The sequence below is a fragment of the Ixodes scapularis genome, unplaced genomic scaffold, assembly GCF_016920785.2.
Source record: "Ixodes scapularis isolate PalLabHiFi unplaced genomic scaffold, ASM1692078v2 PGA_scaffold9__187_contigs__length_104089568, whole genome shotgun sequence".
Lineage (NCBI taxonomy): Eukaryota > Metazoa > Arthropoda > Arachnida > Ixodida > Ixodidae > Ixodes > Ixodes scapularis.
This window is the reverse complement of record NW_024609884.1, coordinates 10,109,968-10,136,794: the sequence shown is the minus strand read 5'-3', so window position 1 is coordinate 10,136,794 and position 26,827 is coordinate 10,109,968. Positions and strand designations below refer to the sequence as shown.

General features: G+C 46.7%; 1 protein-coding gene across 2 annotated transcripts; it reads left to right on the top strand.

The window, feature by feature from the left end:
• The first annotated feature begins 273 nt into the window (after positions 1-273).
• LOC8030680 (hemocyte protein-glutamine gamma-glutamyltransferase) lies at positions 274-26,261 on the top strand. Of its 2 annotated transcripts, none has more exons than XM_029988975.4 (15): positions 274-729; positions 13,669-13,829; positions 16,209-16,409; positions 16,973-17,242; positions 17,448-17,566; positions 18,094-18,201; positions 18,536-18,713; positions 19,202-19,340; positions 19,754-19,857; positions 19,945-20,113; positions 20,657-20,754; positions 21,245-21,532; positions 22,447-22,607; positions 24,191-24,327; positions 25,955-26,261. In XM_029988975.4, the coding sequence occupies exons 2-15, from the start codon at positions 13,688-13,690 to the stop codon at positions 26,094-26,096; spliced, it is 2,256 nt and encodes a 751-aa protein (XP_029844835.3). In that variant the 5' UTR covers positions 274-729; positions 13,669-13,687; the 3' UTR covers positions 26,097-26,261. The 2 variants fall into 2 exon arrangements, with proteins under 2 accessions (XP_029844835.3, XP_029844836.2); XM_029988976.3 differs by lacking the exon at positions 274-729 and adding an exon at positions 12,772-12,873.
• The last annotated feature ends 566 nt before the right edge of the window (positions 26,262-26,827 follow it).

The window sequence follows — 26,827 nt, the reverse complement described above, 5'->3', positions numbered from 1 at the left end:
TAAACGAAAACCCAAACAAAGTAAACAAATGAACGAAGTAAACGTGGCTTCCGGCAGTACGTCTCCGCCACCGTATACAGACGCGCCGCTCTAACGGATGCCTATACCTCCGGCAGCACGTGCGCGTTTGTCTGTCCCCGTCGTATCTGAAAGCTATCGTTCGCCTACGTAGACTTCCAACGAGTGACATCAGGGACAGCGGATAACCCGACCCGCGATCGTCACCTGGGGAGTGACGAACGCGGCAGTGGTGGCAACGACAATCCCCGTATCGCCGAGCGTTTCTTTCTTCTCACTAAACGCCAGGAACCGCGAGTCCAACTCCTCCGTCGTCTCACCGAGCGAAGGATTGGCGACACATGTTCCGGTTTCCGAGGAACCTCGACGAAAGCGCGGTGTCAGGAGAGGGGTTCCACGGCGTGACGCGACTCCGTGACGCGTGCCTGCTGAGCGTCACGGGGAGATACCCCCCTCCGGGAGTAGCTCCCAGCTTCCTGGCTCAACTTAGCTTGCTGAGCCCCGCCTTCTGCCAAGACCACGTGGCTCCTCCGCTGAGGAGGAGGAGGAGGAAGAGAGGAGAAGGCCACACTGGGGCGTCCAGACGAGTCTCGGCTACAAGAAGGGCACGTCGCGAGCACCCAAGCATCATCCGCTGACAGCGACGACAACAGCCAGTGGGAGACCCCAAGCGAGCGCCTTTAACGCCGGGAATTTCAAACGCGGAGGGAGGTAAGGCTTCTTGGCTGCACTCGTGCTTCGCTGGAGACATGGAGGGACGAGCCAGGGGTCTCTGTTTGACCAGGGACGTTGAGCCCGCACTTACCCTGAGATTGATTGCGGATACCTTGACTCTCTCCGTCTAGCTTGCATGCCTGCCTCGGAGAACCGACTGCTTGGAGTTTATGTAATCGAACCGATAATAATGTGGATTGATTGATGAATTCGTTCTGGGAGTTTCTCGCCTCTCGTTTACTTACTCTACGCGTCGAATGTATTAGCTCCCGGCAAGCTTCACTCCAACTGGCAGCTTCTAAAGTACAGCGGGGCACTGATTTTCGCTTTGTGACTGATCATTCGCGGTAGTGGCTAGATAGCTCTCGCTCGGGAGCTCAAAACACACTCTTTGCCTTCGGCAACTTGTTGCGAAAAGCTGTGACTTAAGCTTTTCGCAATCTCACGCTGCGCTGCTTCTCGCAACCAAGGAAAAGATAGAAGTCAGGAGAGCCCAAACTCTTCCTCACTTCTATGTTTTCAGCACGGGCTCATTTAGAACAAGTTGTGTGGAGAAATTTTGAACGCGATTATGGACTACAGTTTTATCATTTTATTCGGTATGTATCTGTATTTGAAAATACAGAGTTGTTATTTCTATCTCTTAAATTAGCTTGGGTACAGAAGCTCATTTCTGCTTAATACAAAAAAAAAAAGAAGAAAAAAACGTTCTAGATATTGGTTTTCGTTTTCATAGTTAATGTAAAGTTAAAGCCTCAACCCGGCCAATTATTTCAGCTTACTATGGTGAGTGGCAACATCCGACTGTTTTCCACAGGAGACACGGGACTTTAATGACGGCTTCATAATTTTTATTCGAAGTAGGCGACGTTTTCCCTTCCACGGCGTTGACCTCCTCTTGTTCGAACGGCCCCGTCCTTGAAATTCAATTCCCAACACGGGCATGGTAGTATACACGTAAGCTCTCGTCTGCTTGGTCGTGTTTTCTCCAACACCAACGGGTCCTCAGCGGGTCACGAAGCGAAACGTCTCTCGCAATTTCGTCCCCTGATTATCGTTAACGCCTGGTGACTTGCGCAATCGTGCCCACATCACGGCGGCTCCAGGTAGATGGATGCACTGTCGAGCGAAAGGGCCGCCGACGTGCCCGCTTTTATTTCTCTCTCCTAGAAACAAGTTCAACCGCCTGAGCTATCTGCTCGACAAATGTACACAGGTGTTGGGACGAATCGGAATGTCGTGGCACTGTGCCATGCTCTTTCGTCACAGACTCGTTTCAAAAAAGAAATCGCGAGGGAAACTGTCGCGACAAGTTCTGAAGAGGAATCCTTCGAAATAATAAGAATGCAAAAAAATCCGCTTTACGAATGCTTTAATTATACTTTACGGGAGAAATGTCAGTCGGAGTTGTAATGTTCTTTTTTTATATTTTTTTTGTTAGCATCCCGTGACTTTTCATTCACGTCACAAACTATTGATAATAAGAAAAAAGAAGGAGACTAGCTCCGAGGTATGCTGTCCCTCCCTCTCCGACCCCCGGGTATCATTTCAGGCAGGCTATTTTCCTTCTCGGATCCTTGACCCTTCCGGTCACTTTCTCGTCAAAAGTTTTCCCGGCGAGTTGGTCGCGATGAACCGACGAGCCAGCGTGGGACTACATTGCAAACTCTTAGGGAGCCCTCCGTCGATCGGAGCTCCCGTGTACAACCTTGTCGAGGTTGTGAGTTGCCAAACAAGACTCGCGAGTTGGCAGTCGTTTCCGCCTACGGCTCCGTTCTCGTCCGTCGGCCCACGGCTATTTGCCGTCCCGTTTCGCTGGGCAGCGCGAGAGCGAGCGAGTCCGGAAAGCCGAGGAGAAGGACGGGGCAGCACCAAGGTGTTTCGGGACGCACTGACTGCACTACGTCTCAAGGCATCGACATTGTTGGGCGACGTCGCCCTTGACATCCGCTTTTTCGATCCCAGACACGTCTAATGACTGCGCGCCGTCCTTTTGAAAGCGCCGTTCCCTGTAGGAAATCGATGCCCGAGTCGCACTCGGAAAACACGGTCCTGTTTGGGTGACTCATTCGGTGGCGCCGGATCGCGAGGACAGCCCAAACAATAGAAAAACAGCCCCCGTAGACGCTTTGAACGAGCTCCGATGCTGCAGATTGTTTGTTTGTTCTCGCTGGGCAAACACGGCTCCGCCCAAATATTGGACCGAACTGCCGAAGTTTGCTTCTCCAGAGCTTGTGTTTCTTCGTCAACCTCCCGATTTCTTTTTTATTTTTCTGGGTATTACGTTTGTGATGCTGCCTGGATTATCGGCAGCGAGAAACACTCCAAAGAAGCATGAGCACTATTCGCGGAAAATTGGGGTGGTCGTTCTCGGCGTGCTGTCAACTTCAGAGCACAAATTAGCTTCGGTATGTACGAAAGGCGGGTAAACGACTCTATCGAAGCTTTCGGAAATTGCGCTACCGAATTCGCCGTTTTTTCAATGGGACAACTCGCGAAAGAGTTGTCCCGAAACAGCTATCTGGCAGGCGTCGCAACTATACTTGTTGACACACCAAGAGAGAAAAAAAAAAAAACGTTTTGCGCGTTCTCCATGCGCTCCGCGAAGTAGTTCTTACAAGATTCAGTTGTCGAAAGAAGAAACGATGCTTTGGGGTGTGGAACGTGCACGTCTTGATAAAATGACGCAAAGCTAATATTAAATTCACCAACATATATCTTAATTGAATGCACGAAAGGGAAATTAGTATCGTTCCGCCGAAGAACCCGACTTCTTTTCTTTCCTATGGTTTTTGAGGTGACCTACGATGTATCGTCTACCATACTCACTGGGAGATGAAGGAGCGCAGGTCGTGGCTTATTATGATGATCATGCTTCTTGCTTCGTGATTGGTCCTTTGAGATTGTTATCGGCCAACGCCGCATTCTCATTGGCTGCTAAGCGAGAATGAGATGCTGGGGACTTGATACGCCCTGCGGTTCTTAGGCTGTCAGTAACACTCTAAAAAAAGCCCTTGCGTCTACTTTCCCGCACAACACTCGGAGAGTCGATGACCGCAACTTACGGAGGTAGCTCAGCGAATGACGATGCCGAAACATATGTTTAGACCAGAAAACGTAGTCTGAGTTGTGACATTAAGCAGTGCAAGCGTGGCGTTTTGCATTGCTTAATGTCACAACTCGGGCTGCGTTTTTTTTTTTTTTTTTTTTTTGTCTAATCATATGTTTCGGCTTCGTCATTCGCTGAGCTGCCTCTGTAAGTTCCGGTGATTGGCTCTCCTCCGAGTGTTCTGCGGGAAAGTAGACGCATGGGCTTTTTTTAGAGTCTAGCAGCATCGTCCAGAGTGCAGTGCTTTTCACATTCAGATGTGTCCATTGCCGACTGGCTCAAAGCTTGATCCCCCTTCCCCCCCCCCCCCCCCCCCCCCCACACACACACAGACACACCTCTCACTTGATTCCCACAGCGAAAGGAATAACTTTTTGTGTCCCCAGCTTGGTGTTTCGACAAAATGTCACCAGACGGTCATTCTGAAACTTCCCGCGGCACCAGCACATTAACGGCGAAAATTAAAGAAGCTGGTCGTTTGCTTCGTGAAAGTATGTCGAGATTCCTGTAGACCAACGCGTGGTTCCAACGTCACGCTTCCGCTCATGTTGAGACGCTTCACCGCACAGCTATAAGGCTCTTGTTTTTTGCGTTTTCTCAGTGCCCATATCTGGTGTGAGCAGACGCTGGCTATTTCGTAAACACCGCTTTGGCACATAGCGGTAAACTCTTCGGCCGGCTTAAGGATCCTACAAATGTTCAAAGTCACAACGTACAATTGCGTCAAACGGCCATTCGACTGGCCTTCAATTGCGTTCCTGGTCCGTGTCTGTTGGCGGCCGTTCCACGGAGGGAACACATGTTGTCCATTTTTTTGTAAAAAATATATATATAGGCCTTTCCTTATTTATCTTTCGTGAAATCTGTGTCGAGGTTTAAAGAGATTAAAGTCGTAAGTGCCACGATAGAAATCAGCAGACAGTGAGCCAAGTGTTTGTTAAAACGAGCCATGTTGGGAGATTTACGCCTGGACTCCATTTCGCCTCGTACCCAAGATTCATGATCGTGCATTGCATTTGGATTCTCCGCGCAGAAAGCGAGCCAAGGCGAGAGCTGGGCACCTTCCATTCGAATCGCCAATGACCGTGATCTGCGAAACCCTTTTCGCTAACGACGAGACGCGAATGCTTCGGGCGAACACAATAATTACTGCGCTGGGACGATGAGCGCAGCGTCTGACAGGCTCAGTGTCCCAACGTAGTTTGCGTAACGAGGGAAAATAAATATTATTCACAACATCGGCTAATTTTCTTCGATAGTCTGCCATTTATTTGCGGTATTCGCGGCACAGAGTGTTGCTACTTCTGAACTGGAAATTAGAGCAGACAGTGGTACCTAAAAAATAAAAAAAAAGTAAATGTGGGCAATGACGCACATGGGGCAACTTTATTTTCACACATAAAAATGAAAGAACAAGTTTAACCTCAGCGTGACAAAACTATTTCCTTGGTTAGAACAACGATTTGATTTGCACTTTTGAAATCAATAATGTTTGGACGCATCCCCCCAGATTAAAGACAGTTTTTGTGCATACGTTTCTTAAAATGTTTTTTTTTTTTGTAGGTATTGCTTACCATATTTCGTTTTATTCATTTTCAACATGTGATTTAAAATATGTCAACAACGACATAGCAACTTGTGGTGTATTATTGCCCGATATTTTATTGCGGGTAATCAAGTCATGATTGATAAGGACAGCACTCACCCCCTCCCTCCGCCAAAAAAGAAAAATAAATAAATGAAACAGTGAAACGCAGAAAAAAACATGGCTACGAACATTAATGACAGTGCAGGACATCCAACCAACTTAGAAAACTGAAACCGTCCCAAAATAAAACAACACGATCGCAGGACGTGGCGAAACACGGAAAGTTTGATGAACTCCCGGAATATATAATTTTTTTTCTTGCGGCATTTCGACACAATTTTGGTCGCAGACTCTTATTATTGATAAAAATCCTAACCCCCCCCCCCCCCCCCCCGCCCACCGCCCCCCCCCCCCCCCTTTAAAAAAAAAAGGTAAGCAGAAAAAAAAAAAAAAAGAGGAAAAGCAGAAATACATCGCCGTTTACTTTTTTCCGTTTTGCACTGCCTCGGGTGTGTTCATTAGGACGAATTGTTCACTGCCGTTCTTCGCCCCTTCCGATGCCGGATGAAACCAGACGTCTTTAGGCAATCCGCGGCGCCTCCTCGGCAGCGACTTGGCGGCTTCACGGTGCCAATTTACAAATTAATTCACGCACGAGTTACAGAAAACACAGCGCGCTATGCCGTCGTCCAAACTTGTCGAAGATGAGACCTGTTGCCGCTAACGTGTGCCAACCTGCCTAATTGGTGTACCGGGCGTGCAATTATCCCCGCAGCTCGGACGAAGCAAAACAAGTCGATTATTTATGAGCAGCGTCCGTGACCTCCGACGAAGGTCGGCGACGTTTATATTTTCAATGGACGGGGCCGCCTTCCCCGCCGAGGCCTCCTTGCCGCAGTGGCCCTAATCGCCCCGTGGCTCGAAGTACATTTCATTGATCTCATTTCGCAACTTGATAGGCAGCGGGCGACACAATAGATGCCGCGAGTGCCGTCCTCTTGGCCGTGGAGGGTCGGTTGCAAACGCGGCATTGTTCCCGGGAACGACAGACGAGCGACCGATATGGCCGCGGACGCGCAAGGGGCTGCTCGAATGCACGTCGAGACATTGATATTGCGTTGAACAACGGAAGATGAGTGCGAGAAAAGAAGAGCCATATTCGAACAATTACGCGCTGTGTTGTGAGGGGGAAGGAGATGAATGGGATCCACGACAATAGTTAAAAAAAGTTGTTTAAACCAGTCAAATTTCGTAACGTCCAAGATTAGAGGTCCCCGACCCAACTATACAACGGGACCACGAGACTTTGCATTGTTCTACGTATTTATACCGCGCATATTGGCTGAAGCATTTTTTTTCTTTTCAGTTTGAATTCGGAATGGTGACTCTTGATTGGGTTTGGGCATTCTGGTTTCATGCGTCGTATTTCAAAATCCTCCCCCCCTCCTACTATATAGGATGCTCTATACAAGCTTGTAAGGTACTAACAACATAAATAAAATCAACTTCCTACGTCGAAATCTAAAAACAAAAAGCAGCAGAAGACAGTGCTTTAACCATACAGTAGAGAGAACAGGAAATAACTGAAAATATCTCGAAGATGTTTCCCGTGGGGACGCGTTCTTTTTTGAGCACCGATCCAGATTACGGAAAAGGATGCAGTCCGGGATGTATATTTCCTGCGCTGCACAAAGGAAAAAGAAAACAAAAAAGAACGAGTTTGCGAGTAGTCTGCGCTTGACAACTCCATCTACTTCAATGAAACGCGGCATCTCAGCAGATGCAAGTTTCTTGTCACCGGAAAGAACCCAGTTCAGTGAACTTTTGCATCGTTCAGTAGCGCATTGGAGAAAGAGCTCGTGAAGGCAAAACGAAAACACGCGTCGAGCTCCTTCTAGGCGGAAATACGAGACCGGGACATCGGGCGACAGAACAGAAGCCGAAAGACAAGACGGAATCTCCGACCTCCGACATTCTCTCGCGTCCCTTCGGACAGACTCGGGTTTCAGTCGGGATTCGTCTCCATCCGCCAGCGCTCCCCGTGTGCTCGCTCTTAATTAGAGCTGTGGACGCCCGTTCCGTCGGCACGTTTGTACCTCTCGCGCTAACGAGCCAGGGAAGCAAGGAGGGACGCGGAGGAGCACGACAAGGAGATCGTAGGCTAACCAAGCAAGCACACCCGATTTCCTTCATTTTATCTCCATAAAAAAAAAAGGGCAATAGTTCACGCGACGTCGTTGGTGCTTTCGGCTGATCTTTGTACGTGTTTGCGCCGAGCCGACATGAATACAATTTTATTGACGATGTTCACCACGTGTTTCCGAACCTGCTTCGTCTTTAGACGGCCAGGCGCTGTTAATATCTGATTCGCTCGAGAAGGCTGACGACCGAAAAACGCAGTCTGAGTTGTGACATTAAGCAATGCAAACGTGACGTTTTGCATTGCTTAATGTCACAACTCAGACTGCGTTTTTGGTCTAAACATATGTTTCGGCATCATCATTCGCTGAGCTGCCTCCGTAAGTTGCTGCGATTGGCTCTCCGAATGTCGTGGGGGAAAGTAGACGCACGGGCTTTTTTTTAGAGTGGTATACGCCCAAGTCCAATCATCGTGCTTGTGCTAAGAAGCCGAAAAGAGAAAAAGGAGGACAAGAAAACAAACATGTATACCTAGAAAGTTCGTCCCGGTTGGTTACGCTCTAGAGGTGGAGGGGAGGGAGGAAATAATGAGAAGAGAAAAAAAAATATAAACGTTCACGCTGCATATCAACGCAAGGAACAAGGAAGCAATCGATATGCGAAGTACATGACCATAGTCATCATTGCATTTCTTTAGCTATACAAAATATCCTATGTGGTTGGTTACATCCATGGTGTAAATCTGGCATAATTATTACGCAGCGCGAAACCACAGCAGAAACAAAAACAAACAAGCGGTCTGTGAAGAGAAACCGACACAAAAGGCCCGGTCCCGTTGTGTACGCTTCTCCTCTCATTGTTGCTTTTCATATATTTTTCTTCGGCGCGGGTCTTTTATAATGAAAAAGGATGGACCCGTTTCGTGGGTTGGGGCGCGACCTGATTATTCCTCGAGTTCATCGAGACACTGGCGTAAAGGGTAGGAGCATTGCGTAGGCGGTAAACAATATTACCCAGTTAATTCGCGGTCTTAATTGGCACCGGCCTTAATGAGCGAGGAACTAAGAGGCCCCGAAAATTAAGCGTTGATGATTTGATGTTGCTGCCATCACGGGGAGGACCGACATCCCACTACCCAGGCATCTGGGTCACGAGCGCTTATCTGCAGAATGACGGAAAGCTGACAAATATCTAAAAGAAAAAAAATTAATTAATAAAAAAAAGTCCTCCCCATCGACTAAAAATATCCCCACCGGACGAAAGACTCGGATGAGCGGTGAAGGATGACTTCGGAGCTCTGCCGTGATTATAGTTAAAAATATATTACCGGCTGTGTTTATGCTCGAGACAGAAATAGGGGAAGGGGTAACGGAGTCCTGTGGAGGCTCCTTTATCCCTTTCTGCGATATGACGTTTCGCTAAAGCAATTCTTTCGAAGCGTTGGCACGCACAATTCTAATTGAGGTATAGTTACGATAACTGTAAACAGGTTAGCCGTACAACATTAAGAAAGCCGTTAACCCAATTGTAAAAAAAAAAAAAAAAGACGAAACAAAGTAAGGACAAACTTACATCCAAGGTAGGAACTTGCATGTGTGCATGAGTTTTTAAAACAGTGCAGTACGTGGAAAATGTTAGATTCTTACCATGATATGCTAATTGGCTATTTTACCTACTCGGGAGCCAGATATAGAAGGGCGTGCAGAAAATGTATCTTTTAGGTTTTCGTGCTAGAAAATATTAGAACACGATAATATTCGGGCTAAAAAGATAACAGCAGTAAGTGATCACCCCACAACAATGAAGGCTGCAAGTTTTAACCAATGCACAATTGAGTGCACGTTCGGCTCTAGGTAATCTTCGAGCACCAACTCATACTCTACTACGTAATTTGAAGGCTCTAATCATCCTGCATGATATCATGTTGAATAATAAGACACCACGACACTCATGTAAATTTTCTGACTCTGAGGTCGACTCGCTAAACATGCGGTGTTACAAAAAAACAACAACAACAACAAAAAAGGTATTTATTATTACGTGATCGGTATAAAAGCGTGTGCTTCAGTGTGCGGTGTGAAACAGTTTGAGGTTGTGCTATCTGTTTTAGAAAAAGTAAAACTCTCGATCCCCTCACCTAATATTTCGTTACAGACAACATGTGAGTCATCGTTAATTGTTAAACATGAACGTGCTCCAGGATGAATGGTTGGAATACACATTTATTGCCTGAAGCTTGCGGTCGCTCTTAGGTGTGCCAGGCGCGCCAGAGTAAATTTTATCTGCAAATATTAAATTCACTGGAAACTAGGTAAATAGGCTATGGATCCATATGTTTAGAATCGGGGTTTCGAGACCGTTTTCACCATTAAATGACGACTTGCTTTTCAGCTCAGTCCAACTAAGTTCTACCTTACAAACCCAGCCATTTCTAAATTGCCCCTGAAAAAAAAAAAAAAAGTTCTTTTTAAACATTTTTTTTAAACAGTCTGGTTGGGACACGCGTGTCAAAACGTAATTTTACCTCCCCCCCCCCCCCAAAAAAAAACAACAAAAAAACAAAAAAAAAACGAGCAATATTGACGGCGCGAGACGCGATTTAGTCAATAGTCACCTCATTTCCACTTGTTTCCACTCTCGGCATTTCGGGCGCTTGGAGGAGAGGTGGATCGACTTCGGCTTCGCGTTGAGGTGGAAAGAGCGAATGCCGATTCTGTGACGTCATAGACTTTGCACTCAGAATTTCAAATAAATCTCTCGCCGTCATAATAGCTCTAAATTTTTTTTTTTTGCGTAATATTTATTTTTGACACGCGTGTCCCAAGCAGAGTGTTAAAATTTTTTTTCAGGGGCTTTTTAAGAAATAAAATAAGTAAAATCAAGCTACTACGCTCTAAAAAAGCCCATGTGTCTACTTCCCCGCACAACACTCGGCGAGCCAATCACCGCCACTTACGGAGGCAGCTCGGCGAAAGACGATGCCGAAACATATGTTTATGCCAAAAAAACGCAGTCTGAGTTGTGACATTAAGCAATGCAAGCGTGACGTTTTGCATTGCTTAATGTCACAACTCAGACTGCGTTTTTTGGTCTAAACAGGTGTTTCGGCATTGTCATTCGCTGAGCTGCCTCCGTAAGTGACGGTGATTGGCTCGCCGAGTGGTGTGCGGGAAAGTAGACTCACGGGCTGTATTAAAAGTCCGGACACCTCGTCCGTGCTTAGTTTTGCCAAACGACTACCCAATTATATTTCGGGTACCTTTTCAAGCCTTGTCTCCTTCCACTTGCAATTTATATTTTCAGCAATTCTTTCTCGATTTCGTTTTGTAGCGGTATTTTTTTTTTCGAATACAATAACGATAAAAATGATGTGACGATTCGCTGAAGCGTCTGGAAGGTGCTGATTTGTAATTACTCTACAAGTTCATTAGGTAGCCACCCCACGGAAAACATAAACATCAAACTAGGAGGCTAACACGATTTAGCCATTGCCTTCTCAACAACAACACAAACACGACGAGTTCGTTAATGGTTTAATGAGTTGTTGCGGCTTTCGGCCGTAATTAATAACGAGAGGACGGCCCCCTCCGAACGACGGCCCGAGGAAAAAAAAAAACGTACTTTAGACTCCGGGTGACGAACGCGCTGCAGCGTAGGCCAATTGCTGGAACCCGACGGCTGATTCCGACCCCGCGGAGTGCACTCGGCTCGTCTAATTGCTCCAAATGGTTAGGGGCGTGGAGCATAATTAAGAAACCGCGCAGTTCCGTTCGTCCTCTAAGGCGCGGGTCACGTCTCAACACGAAGAAACCGCTTGATGAGAGCGCGCACTTGGCAACAATTATAGGGCCGAGCGGTGCCCGTGTCACTCCGACTTGGGTTGCTACATCGTGCGAGCAACGCCCGCAGAAAAACGGCAACTCCGAGCTCCGCAAGTCTTACAGCGGTGCCAGAGAATTCCGCTCACGCTAACCGGTGTGTAGTAACTAACTCTCGGACTGGCAAGTATAACCCGACCGATTACCGGGAACGCCTGACTCGGCACCACGGAGCGCGCTCGAAGCGAGCTGCCTACCGAGTTATGCTTCCCGAAAGCGTTCCACGCGGAGGGTGGGTGCATATTTACACGGCGTCGACCAGAGCGCCCAGGTAACTCTTCCGCGAGCCCCGGTTTATCTTTTCTTATATTTTTTTTTTTCCACGGGTCGTCTAAGAAACGAATTTAGCCATGATCACCCAGCGGGCCCCCCCAAAATAGCCGGCTGCTTTCGGCCGCCATCTCTAGGCTCCCACCAAACTCGCCGTCTTCGTGATAAGAACACGCGCAGCACGCCAGAGAGAAAAGAAGGGCAGAAAAGAGTCGAGCTTGCCATATAACGGATTCTTTCGCTGAGGCGGTTGCGCGCGCCCCGGGTCGAGAGACCTGCCTCGCAGACAGAGCCCCGGAGCGCAAGGTCCGCGATCCAGCGAGTAATGAACGGCCACGAGCTTCGCTTCTAAACACACTAGACATTCATGTGTGTGTGTTTTTCGGGGGAGCACCGGAATAGCAAGCGAAGAGCTCGGGCTCCTTTGGAAACCTTTCGGTGGCGCTGTCTGCGTACCGTCCGAGTTTACACGCGCGAGAGCAAATAAACGATTCCTGCGCGCTTAACAAAGCCTTCTGCGAAGTTGGTTTTTTTTTTTCTCTTTCTCTTTTAGTCGTACTAATTTTTTTTTGTTCTTTTTTTCCCGGGCTTTTTGGAAGGGGGTCAGTTTTCGCTCTGCTCAGTGTACTCAGTCGAAAAACGACACGAAGACCACTGGAAGCTTACTTTATCGTCTCAATTATTAAGCGGGGAAGACCCCCTATTCAGACTTCCTGAGTGGCGGGAAATAAGAAAACGTGTCACTCGAGACTTTTGTCCCCGTTCTTTTGTCATCCGACTCCATCGTACACTGTCCGTGCTTACAGATACACTTACCGTGCGCAAATGTAATTTCGACGGTCGCATTCAAGCGGCGCCAGCAACGTGCATATGCGAGCGAATGCCGGTGGAATGTTAGTCTCAGCTAACCTCGGAGCATTAAATGCCGGAAATCTCCGCGGAGCTGCTCGTCTGTGGTGTGCACTTTCGCGGTCACCGCATTCCCTTCGCATGCAGATATGAGACCCTTGCTATGGTGCACCAGATAAGATTTTACTCGTTGTTGTACGTTCAGCGCTCTGCAAAGATAAGCTGTCGCTCTTAATCTCCGGTTAAGTCTGACTACGGCGGTTCAGAACGCAATGGTCGCGGGTTGCGGTCGCCACGTCGATATCAAGGTAAACGCCGGTTTCCATTCCGACCCGCTCATTTCATGCTTGTTTGGATAAATACCTTAGAAATGCCGCGCGAGCGAAGTGGAGGGTGCGAATATACCGGTAAATAAGAAAATGGATTTATATATCTTACCGTATGCAACTTGAAACTGATTGTGCCTACGCGCAGTCTGCTTCTAAGGCAGTTATGTTTTATTTCACATTGAGGGAAGGAAGCTTGCGGTCCTGCGAGTAGTATTTATTATTTTTACTGATGTCAGTCCGTGCGGAAAGCTGCCGAACCTCTTTAGTATTACTATTAAATCTGCCAGAAGCGGGTTGGATGTGCCAACGGAGCATTTACATTTATCTAGACCGGTATTACCGCAACAAAGACTATACGACAACTTTAGACGTATAGACATTGGCGCCTATCTGGCAAGGGCTGCCATCCCGTTGGTGGAAGTCTTATTTCCCATATATACTATAGCGAAAATCATAGTTTTTTTTATACTTCTCGCCTACTCGGTTTTGAACTCATTATATATATATATTTTTTTTGTTTACCGTAAATACTACCAATCTTTGAGGGTTATTGCAGAACGTTATACAATAACGTATTATGAGCAAATGACACAAGAATTTTAGCCAAGTGCTCATGACGGAAGACGCTCTTTAATAAACTCTTGCGTCGCACAAACTTCGCAACGTAATTGCGCTTCCACTGATGCTGGCGCATGCTGATTGCACGATGCCATCAAAAAGGCGTCTCGGGCTACTTGACAGGCCGCACATGGCGACCTCTTTTGTTTTTGCCAGAGCTCCCAGTCGAGGAAGGATGGCGAGTCACGGGCGACGTCACATGCACGATCCCAACTCGGAGGCGTACAAAGCCTACATGGCCGCCACCCTGGAGCGCATGCGCAGAGAGTACGAGCGCCGCCGGCGTGAGGAGGCCGAGCGCAACGCCCGAGCACGAGGTAAGCGGCTGCTCATTGAACCACTCAAATGTTACTTAAAGCACCTTTCATTTAAGAGCCATATATCGAAAGAGAGAGAAGAGCAGGTCATAAAAGAGCGAAGATGTCAACTGTAGGCACAACTAATACATTCGGGAAGAGTCAATAAAACCTCGCTTTAGTGACTCCTTCGAGACAAAAAAAAAAAAGAAAAAAAAAAAACTAACGTGTTTTTTTTTTCGAAGTGCACTGTCTTTAGAACCAGCCAATCGATTTCGTCCATTTCTATTTCATTTAAATAAGCACAAGAAATACAAGAGATTTTTGGGAAACAAATAATAAATTATTGATTTCTGAAATAAAAAAATCGCCTTTTACTAAAAGTAAAGCTTTAGACAACAAAATTCTTTCTTACAAGAGAAGCTGGATTTAAACTTTTCATCCATTTCAAGTTTAGAAAAAAAAGTATAGTTCTTTTATTTTTTATATCAAGTCACGTGACTTTTAAAGGGGTAGTGAAACGAAATTTTAGCGCCGATCTTGTTGCATAAATATGGGCTAGGGACAGGCACCACCTCGGAAATATAAATATTGCGCTGTAAAACACAGGAGAACTAATTTTAAACATAATTAAACGATTTCAAATTCTCATCTGGTGGATGGGGGGAAGTTCTCGTGACATCACTTGTGCCAAAATAGCAGCGCCGTTCTGCGGCAATACGGCGTGCCGGCAGAATTCGCCTAGGCCTGAACGCATTTGCAAAGCCTTGGCGGAGAAAGCCAAAGCGTAGTTGGCCACAGTGAGCTCGTTCTCGTTGCGGCTCTTTGCACGACACGACCCGAGCATGCTTCTGACACGGCCGGTATTAGTTGCTGCGAGTCGCGAGCTGCGAGCCGACGTTAAAAAGGATATGTTTGAACTACGAGGGTGTCAGCAAGAGCCACGCAAATACCTGCTCACACTCGGAGCGGACACGCGCGTTTGATCGAAGTGCTGGATTCGCTCTGTTAGACCGCGTTTCGGTAAGCTTTCTGGACCGATCTTTTACGATTGCAACTCGATACTGACATGACACTCGGCAAAGAAAGGTTAGACCGACATCGCGTAGCTCCCACGAACTCAGAATAAAAATGGCATACTAATAACAGAGTGTACATACCGAGTTGCGAAGGTAATCCGTATGGCGTTTATTTGAGCTCTATATCACACAAAACAAAAAGATAGAATCAATGAAAGTCCCTTTTCGACGACAGCGTTCGTCACCGCTGTCTCGGAAAACAAGGAGATCGAGATGACAAGGGGAAAATATTGACCTCTGAAATTTAGTTCAGGGATCAAACTACTCATCCGGTAAGGGTCCACAAGGGTCGCGCGGGCATATTCCATTCAGCACGCCAGCCGGTCATGGACAGAGGGTCTTGGCCAAGGACCGCCGGAGCAACGGTGCGCCGAGTCGATGTTGCTGCTAGGCCTACTATATTCTGCCGAGCTCGCTCGGTCGGCAGAATCGTGGCCGTCGTAGCTCTTCTCGTGTGTTTGTGGATCCTGCGTTCTTGATCGTCGTGGTCTGTTTTAAGTACTCCTTCCTTTTTTCTTGCTGGTTGAAGTCGGGACGCACGAGAAGAGCACGTAGAAAAATAAATGTCCGTTGGTGGCCGATACCAAGTAACTGAGCGACGCTGTCGGCCTTGTTGATTTGATCGTAAAAAGTGCGTAAGACAGCTTCGGAGCTGTCGTAGGATTCTGTCGTAACCTGCGCAAAGGTTACGACAATTTCGTTTCGAGAGTACGGGTTTTCTCTCAAATTTGTCGTACGCACTTTTTTCGTCGTGAGTTCGCTTTGAGAATCCGGCTTCAGAGCTGGTTTTGTCAGTGCTGCCGTGGTTGCCGACTTGCCGTGGTGCAGCGTGCGTGCAGCCCTTGCACATCTCAAACGGCCACGTTGTCACAGGTCGTAAATCGTCGACGCGCCACCAAGTGGCAACGCTCGTAACCAGAACATTCACGCCGTAGCCTTTCCCGTCTGGCACAAGTGACGTCACGAATGCGCCCAATATCCCAAGAAGCATCGCGCTCTCCGATGGCCGATTTTTGAGCGCGCGCCCAATCGGGCCCATTAGGGTGAAAAATATAGCCATCCGTTCAAAATACAAACGCGGGATTATGATTTATGAATATCATTGATCATATTGAACCTATTTCTGACCATAATAGGTGTATTTCAAGTTTCGCTTCAGTATCCCTTTAATTAACCATTGGAGAACGCACTGGAAACCGGCAGCTCAAATACCCTCTTACACCTAAACACGACAATCCTTTCTCGCTCTTAGGATAGTGGAAAGTTCAAAGATTGCTCTGTCGACAAACAATTAAACCTTAGCCCTCACGGACCGGTGCAGGTACCAAGGCAATTGAAGTGGACACTATCGAGGCGTACCCCAAGGAGAATGCCAAGCACCACCACACTGAGATGTTTGATGTGTTCGAGTCTGGAGAGCCTCCACTTGTGTTGCGAAGAGGCCAGTCTTTCTTCATGGCAATCCGCTTCAAGCGTGACTACAACCCGATGACGGATGAAGTCTACATCGACTTCAGCATCGGTGAGACAAATGGAATTTCGTCAAGCATAGCCTATGCTTTAGGCTAATGGGTGGCGTGTCAACCTGCCGACGCACGTATAGGTCTTTTAGGAAAAAAAAAAGTTACGTGATAACATACATTATGAGTTCTCGTAATGCCAGATGAGTAACAATGAAAAGCCTTAAGGAGGCGTCTTCTAACTTTTTAAGCTACTGCGGTGGCGTTATCGACTGTTCTGAAAACAGTTTCCGAAATTATCTAGTGATGATTCTTCATTTGGACTCCTGAAGACTCAATTTTCGGCAGATTGATTAAACTTTTTGTCACTTTGCTTGCTCTTTACTTCGTTTCTGTTCTTCGTTACTTCATTAATTCTTCGGTAATCATCAAATGCACGCATGCCACAGGTGGCTACTGAAGCAACACTCTGCATCTGATTAATGGCCGTCTTTCGCACATCAAAGTGACCTCGCAGCGATGAAGAAGCCTTAAAATTAGCGCTTATCTGAAACTCCTTGCAGTTCAAACCTATTCTGCGGTACCGTACTCCGGAACGCACCACTGAAATCTCTTCCTGTTGCAGGCCCGAACCCCGAACTCAGCAAGGGTACCTTCATGAGTCTTCGCGTCCCTGCACAGAAGGGCGAGTTCCGCCTCGCACCCGCCAGCTGGGAAGTCCGGGTGACGCACCACGACCGCGCCGTACTCTCGATCCAGGTGTTCGTACCTGCCGGTGTAAGCGTCGGAAGCTGGAAGTTGTCTGTGCTGGGACGAAGCAAGAACGATCCTGAAGCCAAGTCCAAGTTTCGCCTCGACAAGGACGTCTACATTCTCTTCAACCCTTGGTGCAAAGGTAAAGCGTCTGGCCACTGTGGCCGATGATCTTGGGGACACGGGCGTAGCATTCAAAACTAGTCGATAGGCTGACAACAGTAGAAGACCGCTAGGGAGGCTTTAATTCCTAGAGGTCCCGCAGAAACATCGACCGATATGCAGCTATCTCACAGACCTCAAACAAATTTGCAAGAACACACAATAATGCGACGATTGCTTCCTAGAGGACCTTGTCTACATGGAGAACGAAGACTGGCGTCGGGAATACGTCCTCGATGACGTGGGCAAGATCTACATGGGCTCCTGGAAGCAGCCACAGGGTCGACGATGGATTTTTGGACAGGTTTGTTTCTCCTAACCGGTCTCGTAAGCTCGTGGACAGGCTTAAACGAATGCGCAGGTGAATAGTTATGAACACGAAGAGACAAAACGTTTACTCGAAGCTTCGGCACATCTTTTCCAAATCTCACTGGATGGTTCCTAACACAATCTATTTCACGCATTGTTTATATAAAATATAATAAGTCGAATGAATAAGCACGTTTGAAACATTTGAATGGAAATGATGTCGAATTCTAATAATTATTTGTGGAGTCGACCAGGACCAATCTGTAATACGGAAACATTTCCTTCGCACATCTCGCCAAGTTAATTGAAATTAAACGTCAGATTGCGCCTCCCGTTGTAGACTGACATACAGTCTTAGCGAATACGCGAATACGATTACTGGGCATGCATGCGACTTCTACCTTGTGAGCCTTGCTCTCTAAGTGTAACTGCTGGTACGGGATTTCCGACTATATCGGAACTGCATAGTCAGGGACCATGTTAGCAAAACATGCGTTTTAAGCTCCTCTGCTTCGTCCACAGTTCGGCGAGTTGGTGCTTCCGGCGTGCACACTTCTTCTGGAGAAGTCCAAGCTTACCTACGCCGCCAGGGCGAACCCAGTGAAAGTGGTGCGAGCCATTTCTGCAATGGTAAGATCCCTATACTCTAACGCTTCTATCCTTGACAGAACGCACTGCTCCCGAGACAAGAAACAGGTTGACTTCGGATGAACAGATGTTCAGCCCAACTCAGCCTGCAAAGTAAAAAATAAGTTCAAAACCAAGCGGGGCGCTAACTACAAAATAATGCAGAGTTTAAAAATGTAGAGAGAAGGAATAGAATACAAACTTCGGCGACCCAAAAATAGGCAAGGTCGCTGAGCAAAACGATAAGAACTACTGAGGTACCTACTAAGTTCTTTTATTAAAGAATGGTGATTTTGCACCTTTATGATATCATCAAAACGATGAAATGGTTGTCCAGGTTAACAGTGCAGATGATGACGGACTCATCACCGGAAACTGGTCGGGCAACTATGACGACGGAACCGCACCATGGATGTGGACCGGAAGCAGCGCCATCTTGGAGCAGTACGTCAAGACCGCAGGGGAGTCCGTAAAGTACGGACAATGCTGGGTCTTCGCCGGAGTCTGCAACACAGGTGCGTTGAAAAATGCTGAATGCTTAATGTCACACTCTCAGACGAAAAAAAAAAAAAAGAAAAAAAAAAAGAAAACCAAATTGACCAACAAGAAACGCCTTTTCTGAGTTCGTTTGTCTCGAATTATACGAGACACAAAGTTCCCTTACAAAATTATGCGCCTATACATCCTAAATCCTCTTCAGAGTTTCTTGGTTCTCTTACCTCATTTTTATTCATGCTTCTTTCCTTTGAATAAAACAGTGCCTCTCCATTTGGGAGCAGTAAAAAGCGCGCTTCGTCTGTCTCGAAACAAAGCTCTTTCTGGTGTCTTCGAAGGGAGCCCACTCAAGATTCAAACTTTTCAGCCACTGAGAAACAAATGAAATGACTTCGACTAAACTAATGACACGGTACATTGAGGCAATCTTTACCTTGCCTTGGCTTTCACAATTCCTTCTCTTTCAAGCAAGAGTGAATTTTTTTGTTTTTCTCTTTGATTCGCGCAGTCTGCAGGGCCCTGGGTATTCCGTCGCGCCCAGTGACGTGCTACGCATCGGCGCACGACACAGACGAGAGCATCACGATCGATCGTTACTTCGACAAGGAGGGCGAAGAACTCAAGAAGTACTCCAGAGACTCCATATGGTTAGTGTTCACGAAACAGAGAATCCACGTGTATGCCATCACATTGAAAGGGATTACTGGGCCCACATATTTCCGCTGAAGAAAACACACACATACACACACGCACGCACGCACACATACACACACACGCACGCACGCACGCACGCACGCACACGCACGCACGCACGCGCACACGCACACGCACACACGCACACACGCACACACCCACACACCCGCACAAGAAAACGGCAGGACTCGCGACAGACATCTTTCAACTCGGAAGGATGTCTAGTTCGTTTAGTCAAGAGCGTTTATTTTATGTCTCCCTTTGAATGCTTTCCCTCGCATTCCTTGAAAATCTTGTCCGAATTCTACTGACTGAAAAAAAAAATGCGATTTCTACATTGATGAAGTACGGTGCTCTCATCCGTCAGGAATTTCCACGTCTGGAACGAGGTCTGGATGGCTCGGAGAGATCTCCCGCCGGGATACGGCGGATGGCAGGCTATTGACGCTACCCCACAAGAAACGAGTGATGGTAAGTGGCGCTTTATACAGCTGCCAATCCGTAAACGCTATGAAGAAGGCTTTCATACTTAACTCTGGATTTCTTCGGTACGGTCAGGATTCTACCAGGTTGGCCCCTGCTCCGTTGCTGCCGTGAAAAGGGGAGAAATCGGCTACATGTACGACTCGCCCTTCGTGTTCGCCGAGGTGAATGCCGACATCGTCCACTGGAAGGAGGACCCCAGCAGCACCTTTGGATGGGAGAGAAGCAAGACCCTTACTTATCAGTACGTTGGACAAATATCGCGATGTCTTCGTGGTGGGGTCAACGACCTAATTTGTGGCATGTGCTGATTGGAAATGAATAGAAAGCCAAAAAAAGTATCAATTTATTCATGTCCACCAGGGCGATTTTCTCGTAGCAGACACCACTCTACAATCAGGTTGTAAATAATCCATCTTTTTATAATGAACCCGGGTTGAACGGTAAAAAAAAAAAAAAAATGAACAGACCTTTATCGCGTTTATAACTGAGAGCTTGCGCTGCGAGCGTTACTTAAAAGACCCTTATGTATATTTCAAACCCATAGTGTAGCCGAGATAATTCTAAGTTTTATCCTTGAGAAAGCAAATTGAAGAGAGTATGGTGTGCTTTAGTTAGCATTCGCGAAGATCTGGACTCGTATTGCTTTTATTTGGCTGGGGTCTACGCTTCTATCTCTCAGCCTCTAATATTTTTTTCCTTTTCTAATTTTTTTTAGAAGTTTAGCATTGTTTTTTTTTTGTGTGTGTGTGCGTTTCGAATGTACTAATAAACATAAATTTTCCAGCATCGGACTTGGTGTACTAACGAAGAAGGCAAACATGTCCGTCCAAGAAGGCATGGAGGACGCCGAAGACATCACAGCCTCCTACAAGTGCAAAGAAGGTGCGTGGTGTTGTCGAACGTATAATCGGGGACCTTTATGAAAACGAAACACGGCTGTGTAGTTTCTGATTTTTACCATTAAGATGTCAGAAAGTATGCAGTCAAAACGTTGTGAACCCTGTGGATTCCCTGCTAGGCACAACCTTTTGCATTCACGAAAAGTCGTTGCATCACTCGCACTTTTAAGAGCGATATGTGTGATTAATTACAACTTTCCGCACGTGATAAAATCAATAGCAATTTGGCGCATGTTCTTAAACTACGGGCTGTGCATCTGCAGTCCCGTGACCCGCTGTTAGCAGTGTCATTATTCATAGCATCAAAAGACGGATGTTCGTGTGATAGAGCCCTAGGTTCGTTTTCTAGCTGAACAAAGATCATACGAGTCTCCTCGTCTCACCCCCGCGTCACTACGCCCTTTTCGAGTAAAGAGAACGGCGAATTTCCGCCATTCTATGCGTGCCTCAAACAAGACGCGATTCCCGCTCAGGTTCCGATGAAGAGCGCATGGCGGTGCTGAACGCGGCTCGCAGCGGAGGCCTGTCGATTCTATTCGACCTGCCGAGTGCCCGGAACGAGGACGTGACCCTGAAACTGCAAGACATCGAGAGCGTGATGATCGGCCAGCCATTCAGCGTCACCGTGAGCATGCGCAACGAAAGCAACGAACAGCGCACCGTCAGCGCAGTCCTGTCCGCCTCGTCCGTTTACTACACGGGCATCATTGCGCGCAAGATCAAGCGAGACAAAGCCACGTTCGTGCTCCAGCCACAAGATGGTTCGTTGTTCTTCGTACCCTTTAGTTTTTTTCCGGGACCCACAGGGAGCCTCGGGCCACTAAAGTAAGCGACGCGGCAGAGAAACGACACTCCAGCCATCTTGGTGCGCAAAACCGTGGTTGCCAGACGTCTGAAGCTTTATATGACATCGCAGGAAACGTTCTTCCGTCCTCCACTAATATTAAAACAGCCCGGGACGGAACAAATCGATATCGACTGAGCTTCCTGAGAGCGTATCTGAAGCTCGGGAAGTCGCATTTTCAAGTCGTAACTATCTCCGATTCCGCCCACTCTGCACTAATCACCGATATGGCGGCGCCCACAAGGGAATCCGGGAATGGAGTGCCGATACTCTAACTTATTCAGAGGCTCCATGGGTATCTTTCTGGTCCCTTTATTTTGGATACAAAGTTCCTCCGATTCTCTGCCGAGTCAGATTCTATAGTAATCACGTAGCCAGGTGAGGAGGGCCGGGAGTCTTTATATATAGCCAGGCTTTGCCAATGTCAACCGAGGGCAGAATCTCGCGTGAAGATCACGGAGACCTATAGCTGTGCCCATGAAAGGAGACCTTCCGCGTGGGGAATGTTTTCTTTTTTCCATTTTAATAGGGGGCACACGCAAATACTATATAAATTAATGGTCAAACCACGACCTTTATAGCTCAGCTGGCCAGAAACACATCGGTTCCGTCGCCTTTAACATGTTGGCATACTGCCGCGCTGTGGATGAGTGCAAGCCAACACGAGGAAACTGCCCTTCGGAGGGATATCGATTTGTTTTTTAACGTTGTCCAAATACCACTATGCTATAGATAACAGCATACGGACCACTTTGTATATTTTGTTCACGAGATTCCGGATTTGTTTATTCTTAAACTTACCAGGACAACATTTTATGTTCTTCGTTGCAGAGGAGGTACTCTCGTTGACGGTGGAACCCAGGGAGTACTTGCACAAGCTGGTGGACTTTGCGATGGTCAAGATCTACGTGATCGCCAATGTGAAGGAAACGCGGCAGACCTGGTCCGAAGAAGACGATTTCACCGTGACCAAGCCTCGTCTGAGCATCGAGGTAAGCCGTCAATTCGCAGCCTGACGCCGGCCCCGATTTCCCCTGAGTTCGTCCTCTCTGGCCCGAGGATTCAACTAAAGAAAAAAAACCAGCAAATTACGCGCAATACGTGATTACGTTGGGGACGCCACAATTGTGTCGATAGGGTTTCTGGATGGAATTGGAAAGGGGAAAAAAAAAACAAAAAAAAAAACATGGTGAGCATTTCAGAAGACAAAAACTGAAGTGGAAATGCGAGAAATTAGTTTTTTTGACTATACATATGTATTTATTTGCATCCGAATTGAGAGTTAATTACTAAAGCACGTCAACGGCATTACTGGTACTATTCAGAATTTCAGGTACGGTCAGGTATAAAGGTACAACGTATTACCTGATATATATATATAAAACTGAGAAGAAAAAAACCCTTAGTGAAAACAGCAACAACGGACGATTTAATCTTCGACGTCTCGGCCGGAGTCCGGCCTTCGTCAGGAAGAACTTTTACAGATGAAACGTCCGTTGTTGCTGTTTTCACTAAGGTTTTTTTTCTTCTCAGTTTTATACCCACGCCTTCGGCCTCCCGCCACCATGCCCGTTATATATATATATATATATGTATATATATATATATATATATATATATATATATATATATATATATATATATATATATATATACAGGGTGTTTTTTTAAGCTTAACATATTTGTTTAAAAAAGCCGTGAAAGTTACACTTATGCCGCTTGTGGAGGTGCGTTATACGGCCAGGGGGACATATTATAGGGGCATAATCGTAACAATCAGTCGACTAATTAACTAAAATTCGTTAATTAACTTTTTAATTAATGAAAATAGTCATATGGTTCCAATTAGAAACTTGCTCAGCGTCATCGAAAACTACTAAATCAGTCATTTTCAGAAAGACTTTGAGCACGTGAGAAGCGTAGTAGTGCACTAAAGTTACCACTCGTGGTGCAGGTACAAAGCTAGCGGTTGCGATAAGGCGCCCGCGCGATTTTTCCGTCTTTTATTTAGCCCCAGCCTTATATATATATACTATATATATATATATATATATATATATATATATAGTAATAGTAAGTATAATAATAGTAATAGCATATATAGTGATATATATAGTAATACTATATATAGTAAGAACCATATATATATATATATAAACTGTCGGCAACCAGCTGGCGTTAATTTACTGCGCCGTTTAGAGCTTTCTTCTTTCTTTTTTTTTTGCGAAGCGCAGATGATTGGCACAGCCACGTTAATTATTGCTTCATATTTTGCCTCTAAGAGTTTCCTATATACGTATATGCAAAGGTAAAAAAAAAAAAAAAAACTCACTTCAAGGAGCTAACCATAGCATAATTCGGGTGTCCCATATGGCAGTACAGTGGTGTCCCGAGTACAAATTTATTACGTCTGCTCGCGAAACACTTATTACGCTAAAAACATTTGTAAAAAAAAAAATCAGAATACAAAAAGAATTGTACCCAGTTGATGTCCTGAGCGGTCGGAAACTGCCGCGTGGTCGTCGCGTTTGGAGGCTGGAAGTTGTCTGATTTGAGATCGCCCGTCCACTCGCAGATCGACGGAAACACGAAGGTCGGTCAACCCTTCCGAGCTACCATGCGGTTCCAGAATCCCTTGGACGTAGAGCTGCAGGACTGCACCCTCTCTGTGGAAGGTCCCGGGATTACCAGCGCTCACGTTGTGCACCTCCCGTAAGTCAGCCACCGAACACCTGCTCCGGCCACCGACAACTCAAGAAAGCCAGGGCGTGGCGAGTCCCATGCATCTCATTATCGCCCCACAGCCAATGAGAGTGCGGCATTAGCCGATAAGAACGCCGAACAACCAATCACGGAGCAGGAAGCGTGAATTAACAGGATAATAAGCCACGCCCTACGTTGCTTAAGCTGTCGGTGACTGTATAGTATTTAACCTCCTGGACGCAAAACGGCGTGCCCGAGATAAGAAATGGAAAATAATTTTATTCGGCGAGAGTGTTATCCAATGAAGCCAATGCACCCAAATTAACGCGAGTTGCGTCGAGTAAAGGGGTGCGCACTGCGAGCACGCGTATTTTCCATTCCTTTAATCACTTGGTTTTATGTTACTTAAGGCATCTTGGCGGATTATGAATTTACCGACACCTAAAATAACGCAGCCTAAAGAGTCAAAACCATTGTTAACGGTTTTCTATTCACTAGACCCGTTGCCGTTATTAGATAAGATAGCGTATTCGTGTCCCTAGAACGCAATAAACCGATAACGGATACGAAGCTTTAATTTTGTTTTTGTCCGTAAATGTGCATAAAGGCACTATGATATCATCAACCTCGCCGAGAACAATATTGGTGAATTTGATGATGGCAGTAGGTATAGCACCGGGAACAGTCCAAACGCAGCCTTCTTTCTCGAAGAAATAGAGGTGCTTCGAGCGCTAGCTGCAAAATTTGGCGCTACCTTTAATCGAGCAGCGTAGACGAGTAGGCATGTTTTACGCCGAATAAAGACCGCGCGCAAATGTTTGTCTACACTTGCGCGCAACGAAAGCTTACTCAATCTGTCGGCAGCAGGAGCGGCGGAGAAGCAATATACACGGAGCTTTTCTGGTGGCAGTTCGCTGGAAACGAAGGATTGCGCGCTGACCCAACCCTCACTTACTCGGCCGGTCTCGTTTCCAGCGAGCTATTTCGACAGCGCTATTAGTGGGAACACTCAAGCTGTCCCGGCTTTCGTTCCTCCGAGTATATAGTTCGCGTTCGCTATTGTACATTTCCGAGGGAAAAGAGGTCAGCGCAATGGCGGGGTAACTTTGGATAATACGCCTTTCTCTCAAGAACCTTTCAAACACGTTTTGATTAAAGGAAGTTAAAGGATAGGCGAACCATACGCACGGCACATAGAACACAGCAGTGGCAGCGACCTGATTTCTGGTAGGTGAACTGCCTTTCTGTGTAACGCCCGTGTGACAGGGGTGACATTTGAGCTGTACTGCCTTAATGACAAGAACCATATTTACCTAATCCCCGACAAAAGAACAGACGTTGCCATAGGCCCTCATTGAATCGCTGTTTTCTATCATTTCCAGCTTAACGGCGTGGCAAATTGTGACGGAGGTCGTCACTTCCCTCCTGATCGTTTTCGTCGGGCAATACTGCGATCATATAGTGAGAATTATGACTCTGAAGCTAAATAGAATCGCCTAGCATCAAAATGGTAGCCAACATTTGGCTAAGAAACTTACATTTTTATAAGTCCCAAAGTATAAACTGCGCCGTGAGACCGGCTTCGAGACGATCGCCTACCGGTGTCTCACGTTTCTTGCTTGTCATCGTCCGACAGAAACGTCCCAGCCCATGGGGAATGGGTGCACCGAGAGACCCTGGTTCCAAAGCGAGCGGGGTCCCGGAACGTCGTGGCCATCTTCAACTGCCGCGAGCTGTTCGACGTCGAGGGATCCGTCGAGACCGTGGTGCAGGAGTGAGACAGCCACCGCTGCGCCGCGCCGTGTTCAGGAACAACTCTAACTTATATATCGCCCTTCGGCAGCAACGCAACTTGGCAGGTTACGAATTTCGCGACGCTTTTGCAAGCTCATCGATGGACTCTGTACCAAACATAATAAATCTCCGTGTCGTTCGTTACAAAACGTTGGATGTGATGTATTTTTTTTTTCTTTCTTCTTTTTACTGCTGCACCCGGAGGATGGCAGAAAGTTGACTTTGGCGAATTAAAGCAATGCTGAATGCTCACTAGACCGGTTGCCGGCGGGTGCAAAGTGCAGCTTTAATGGATAGCTCATCCTCTGAGTCCAAAGATAGAGTGCAGTTTTAACTGATGACGAGGTTCTACGAAATACCTACATGTTTCTTTGTGTTTCTTCTCCTGCCTTATATAAAACGTGGACGTTGCAAATGGTTAAATCTTCGTGAAATTCAGTTGCATAATAGGAGCTTATGCATAACCAAAGAATAGACAAACTTAGCGTTCTCGTATATTACATTAACGTTTAAAAAATTCTGAGGTGATTAAAAAATTTCGAGCTCTTCCCCAGATATCGCCGCCGTAGAGCTCGTTGCATATGACCATTAGGACAAACTAATCTGACCATCCTCAGGCAGCGTAGATGTAAAAATAGGCAGACTCCCTCTTCTGCCAAGCGGAGCAGTGCACGAGAGAGCGACAGTTTGGCATGGCCCTCGCTTTTCAAGATTA